The sequence below is a fragment of the Drosophila suzukii genome, chromosome X (genome assembly GCF_043229965.1).
Source record: "Drosophila suzukii chromosome X, CBGP_Dsuzu_IsoJpt1.0, whole genome shotgun sequence".
NCBI lineage: Eukaryota > Metazoa > Arthropoda > Insecta > Diptera > Drosophilidae > Drosophila > Drosophila suzukii.
Window position 1 is genome coordinate 8,535,161 of NC_092084.1, and position 5,845 is coordinate 8,541,005.

Below are 5,845 nucleotides of genomic sequence, written 5' to 3' on the forward strand. Positions count from 1 at the left end.
TGCAGGTGGTCAGCCTGAAGGACGCCACCCTGCTGAGCAAGGCCATGGAGGCCATCAACTCCGGCAACGTGAAGTCCGAGGACACGATCATCATGGAACAATAGCTGGAGCCCATAGACGGCATGATCTCGCCCGGATTGAGCGAGTGACCTGCCGTATCCCCGCCCGGGCATCGCAGCTCTCCTGACTGCTGACCGCCCACTGCTTACTGCCCATCCCAAAGTTAGGGTTCCTTTTGCCCCGCCAAGAGGATGTTTTCCAAGTACCTGAAAGGTGTTGCTAACGTAGGGAGGAGCAATGGGAACCCCTCGGACTCGAACTCGTCTATTCAACCATCGACCATCGACCATCTAGTCATCTAGTCATCGCATGTCTAGTCAAGAGAGCGTGCTCTGTATAAAGCGATCAATCAGTCTAGTCTTCGCATAGAAAATTATCTTTAACTACTCGTAACACCCCAAAAACCCTAATACTCTATATATATTTTTTTTTTGAGTGCTGTTCTTTTTTTGCTCTATAAATAGTTCAATTCTGGGCTGGATACTCATAGCTATAATATATCGTAACATACATATGCCTAGGTCTAAGCATTATAAGCGTTAATTGTACGTACAACCCTCTCTCTCTCTATATATATGTATGGTATATATACTCGTGTAACGTTTGCAATAATTAACCAATTGAATATTTAACGAAACGAGAGAGCAGAGATTACAAATGAATTATACAATTTAGGACAACTGATGATGATGAAGAACCCCCATGCAATGTAAACAGAGAGCATCACTTTAAACTTAATTAAATTACCTAATTACTAACGATAACGAACCTATGCATAACTATTGAATAAACCAAAAAGTGTACGACAAAGTGAGCCTCTATTGGGGATGTGACCCAATGGAGAAAGGATGAGGATGATCAGTAGTTTCGTAACCACTTGGCAGGATGCGGTGGCTCTCGATTTGCTGATTTATTTGGCCGGCCCATCGAAGCAGGAAACCCGCTGACGCAACGATCCGGAAACTGGAAGGTCTCTGTCTCTCTCTGGCCTGATCCACTGAGTGCTTTTGTCTTGCTGGCTGAAAACCCAGCTTCGATACGAAAATTACACGCCGAAATGTGGGAAATAATGGGAGGGAGGAGTGGACATGCGGCACACACCAAAACCAAAAGTATCATAAAGTTCATAGAGGCAGAAAACACGTTTTCCTTTGAGCTTCGAGCATTGAGCTGCATTGTAATTTAAACTAAGCCCGCGGAACGTTGACCCGCTGCTCCAGTACACTACAAAAACTGGCGGCTCCATGGAGCGGAGGTCTGCAGCTGGAGGTTGGAGGCGGAGGAGGCCCAAATGGAGACCTGCCATGGGTCGAGGTTGCTGCGCTTCCTCGTTGCATGTGGCTCGAGGCCCCGTCTTCAAAAGAAAAAAACCCCTATATCAATCTGATATTTGCCGGTACGTATTCACAGAAATATAATTTTGGCATTTTCTGTTTTACAGAGATTTATGGAGGCGATCAAAAGGAGTTTGGCCAACCATTATGGCTGTGATCCCATCTTAAACGATCCCCCATCTGAGTCATCAGCTGTCTGCTGCTTAGGAGTTTGATATATCCAACAATCTGGGATCGCCATCCGCCCCCTTTTCGCTCACCTTCAGCTCGTTTTTGGGGCTGCGATGTAGCGTCTTCGGCTGGCAACTTGCCACTTGCAATGTGCAACTTCAACTGGCGGCGACAGCAGCAACTTGCAACTTGCATTGGAAATTCGCGTCTGGGTCGTTTGCAATTGACGCCAGTTTTGTTTACTTTGTTTTAGCCGCCTTTGTGCCCCTTTTCCATGTGTCATCTGCCCCTTTCCACCGATTTCCATATCTATGGATGAGTTTGCAAGTTGTGTAAGAGATGCTGATGCGGGATTTATTATACCGCTGAAATTGCACTTTCGTCTGGTGCCATCTGCAATTAGTAAAGTGTGACCACGCCCCCGAAAATGTCCCGAAATCCGCCCCCTTTTTGCAGGGCATCTTAATGAGGGAGCGGAAGGGAGGAGTTTTCGCATGTTAATTGCATTTTACGGGAGCTGAAAAAACATCTGCAATATATAGGTATGCAGGTGTTTAGGTTTGAAAGTTGAAGTTAAGTCACTGAATGATCCATATTTAGTGGGTTAGATAAGCAAATCTCACTTTTGTGAGGTTGCATTATAGATCTCTTTTCAATTACTCACATTTTTTTGGAGGTTTTCTTTTAAAATAGGTCATACATTTATTTTCTATAATTTTTGTTGTTGCCTATTTTGTTTTAAAATTAAAATAGTGAAAACTATTTCCTCGAATGTCTTGCAGACAATGTAAAAATCAAAGATGTTGCATAAATCGAATTTATGGTGATGGCTTTTACAATAAAATTTCGCACCTATGCTAAAAAGGATGTCCCACTTTTTACACCCTTGTCTGTGGGTAATTAAAAAACTGAATAATGGCTTACGTAACACTTAATCATTGTTGCTGAAGGTACATTAAAAAAGAGTATTGTATTAGATATAAATCTTATTTTAATGAGCTACTGATTATGTGTAAGTGGACATTTAATTGCTTTTTTGCTAATATAGTAGTTAATTTTTCCTTTGATCAACTTGAAAAATTACCATATGGCACTTTTCCTCCATAGATCTTCATCTTAATCCCAGCCTAACGAATTGGACATTTTTTTGACCATGTTTTGGAATTGGCATTTTTGCTGCGGCAATTTTCTGGTTTCCTGCGACTCGTGGCTGCATCGAATCCGCCTTCGTCACGCCCAAAATGATGGATCGACTGGCACTGGCCAGTTTGATCGCCTCCGCCGCCGGGCTTTGTCATCGTTTTGGGCCAAATTGCCAGCGATATCCCCCAGATGCAGATGCAAATCAAATAATGGCATCAATTGTACAGCGCCGCAAGTTGCAAGTTGGCCTGATGTTGCTGCTGCTGCTGCAGTCGCATTTGCTGCTGCGGATTATGCAATGGGAAAGGTGCAGCAGCAACTTGTCTGGCGGGAGATGCGCATTTGCTATACAAACAAATCGCTGGCCGACTACAAACTGTTGCAGATGCGACAATCGAATGGAGTTGCAGTTATGAGTTGTCTGCACTGCAGCTTTCGCCCGCTGCCTGCTGCCTTTTGCCACCCCATCCCAACGTCGCAACACTAAAAGATCCCAAAAGTAAGACCCATCGCCTGAGTCCGCCCCCCTGACTAATGGCGACTTCGCGACGATGATGCGGCAGCATTTGGCCCACATTGCGCCAATGTAGTGGCTCCCCCCAGGTGCACTGAGATAAAATACCTGGTACTACTATTTGATGTTACAAAAAATCGAAGATCCATCAAATATTTAGTAAATACTTAACCTATCGGATTAAATATAACCCCCTTTAGGTGCCCAATAATAGTAAGTTCAGGATATAAATTATACCTGATAATTGGGTTTCCTTTAAGAAATATATACCATTCTCAAAGTTCAGAATGATTTACTTATAAATCAATGAAATATCTATTAAATACTTAATATATCGGAGTTAACATAAGTATTTTGAGGTGCCAAGTATACTATTTAAAACTATTAAAATATCCCTGGAAAAGGGTTAAGTAGACGTTCCTTTTAGGAATATATATATCTTGTACAACCGAGTGATTTACTTCGGCACTTTTAAATCATTTTAATAATTGAAACAAATTTAGTAATAATAATAATAATCTAATAGATCAGATTTGAGATAGAAACTTTGGGGTGCCAAATAATAGTAAGTTCAAGTATATTCTTAGATCTTTTTTTAAACTGTTAGAATATGCTTTTAGAAATACATATCTGAATGTCCAGAATGATTTATTCTACATAGATAATAGTTCAAAGAAACATACTAAGCTTATAGTCAAGTAATTAAATGGTATACGAGATCCCCTAATCAAGGAATTCGTTTTTAGGTGACTCCAAACATACAAAATAAACAACCGTATCAATTACCATACCAATGTATCTTATTTTTCGCAGTGCCCAAGCAGTACCTCCAACATCTGCCAACCACACGGTGAGCGTGGAAAACGGTTTTTCCTTTTGCTTTCTGGCAGAGCGAAGCTTTTCCGGTTAATGTTATGTTGCCTGTGGTTTGGTATAAAAACTCTGGCTGCCATCGGTGGTCATGTCAGTTGTGGATTCGCACTTAACCCACTAGTTAACCCAAACGGAGCGTTCCAAGCGATGAAAGTACGGCTCGTCGTTCGTTATCGCCAGGATAACTATAGAATATTACTTATCTAAAAATATTACGCATGCGCAGCGTGTTTTTACATATTTTTTTCAAGTGATTCTCATGGAGTGTTCTCTTACGTTTCAGGCCTTTGTGTGTCTCTTGCTCATTGGAGCGGCCAGTGTGACGGCCAAGCCGAAGCCCGGCGGCGGAGGAGGCTGGTCCTCCGGCGGAGGAGGAGGCGGCGGTGGCGGAGGCTGGTCCTCTGGCGGCGGAGGAGGAGGTGGTGGTGGCCATGGAGGCGGAGGTGGTGGAGGAGATGTGCAGATCATTAAAGTGATCACGGAGAGCGGCGGAGGTGGAGGTGGAGGAGGCTGGTCCTCTGGCGGCGGCGGAGGAGGAGGTGGTGGCTGGTCTTCTGGAGGCGGCGGAGGAGGAGGTGGTTGGTCATCCGGCGGAGGAGGAGGTGGTGGCCATGGAGGCGGCGGCGGCGGTGGCGATGTGAAGCTCATCAAAATCATTAGCCTGGGATCCTCAGGCGGCGGCGGAGGAGGACATGGCGGTGGCGGAGGAGGAGGTGGCTGGTCTTCAGGAGGAGGCGGCGGCGGCGGAGGTTGGTCATCAGGCGGCGGAGGAGGTGGTGGTCACGGAGGTGGCGGCGGCGGCGGCGGCACCAAGGTCATCAAGATCATCAAGCTGAGCTCCGGAGGCGGCGGCGGTGGCCATGGAGGCGGTGGTGGCGGAGGAGGAGGCTGGTCCTCCGGCGGAGGCGGCGGCGGTGGCGGTTGGCAGCCCGCCGGAGGTTGGGCCTAATCCCAGCCTGGAATCCCAGGAAGCCACCATCGAGGCAATCCACGTCCACTCTTGTAAATACTGTACATATCCAAGAAGCATTTATTTTTTTTGTTATTTTGTTACCCTGCCCCACAGAACTGTTACTAAATTAAGCATGAGACTATGTAGCAAATGGCATTTGCCTGAAACACACAATTTGTATATTAAATAAATGTACCCTAAAACTGTTAATTCTTAGCCTTTTTATATCGTGTGCCAAGGTCAAGATTATATAAATTTACAAAATAACCTAAAATCTTTAGAATTTTCATGCCTTTGTGACCAGAACGAGTTGCTCATCTCTAATCTGAACTTAAAATTTAAAAATTACCTAATTTTAAATTTTGATGTGATTTGTTAACAATCAAAATACATAACATATTCAATTAAATAGATCAATTTCTAAATTAAAAAAAAAAATTTAACATAATTTAAAAATAGTCAATAAAGTATGCATTTGAATTCAATGTTAATGCCCAGCAGCCACTTGCTAAATATTATGTTCGTCTGGTATCAAAAAGCGAGAAATTTGGTTTTTGGTAAATTTTGATCCGAGTTGTGGTCAATTTTGTCGGGCAAATTGGGAGATTCTCCGATTTGAAGTACCAGGCGAACAGAAATTCCAGTAGGTCGACTGTGAAATCGGAATTTCCAGCTGCCCCCAAGTGTAGGCAACAAAAATTTCATTGCAGGTCATATATGCGGCAGCCCAAAAGTATGCCACAGTATTTTTATACAAAAATTTAAACAACAGCACACTTTCAGGCATCACCCAAAATA

General features: G+C 43.7%; 1 protein-coding gene across 1 annotated transcript; it reads left to right on the plus strand.

Annotated features, from left to right (window-relative positions):
- Positions 1-3,737: 3,737 nt before the first annotated feature.
- LOC108016806 (uncharacterized) lies at positions 3,738-5,265 on the plus strand. Its single transcript, XM_017083585.4, has 2 exons — positions 3,738-4,248; positions 4,379-5,265. Exons 1-2 carry the CDS (start codon positions 4,132-4,134, stop codon positions 5,042-5,044), a joined length of 783 nt encoding a protein of 260 aa, XP_016939074.3. The 5' UTR covers positions 3,738-4,131; the 3' UTR covers positions 5,045-5,265.
- The last annotated feature ends 580 nt before the right edge of the window (positions 5,266-5,845 follow it).

Coding starts and splice junctions, on each gene's coding strand:
- LOC108016806 (XM_017083585.4), top strand. CDS start 4,132: ATGTTATGTTGCCTGTGGTTTGGTATAAAAACTCTGGCTGCCATCGGT. Junction 4,249..4,378: donor GAGCGTTCCAAGCGATGAAA/GTACGGCTCGTC, acceptor CTTACGTTTCAG/GCCTTTGTGTGTCTCTTGCT.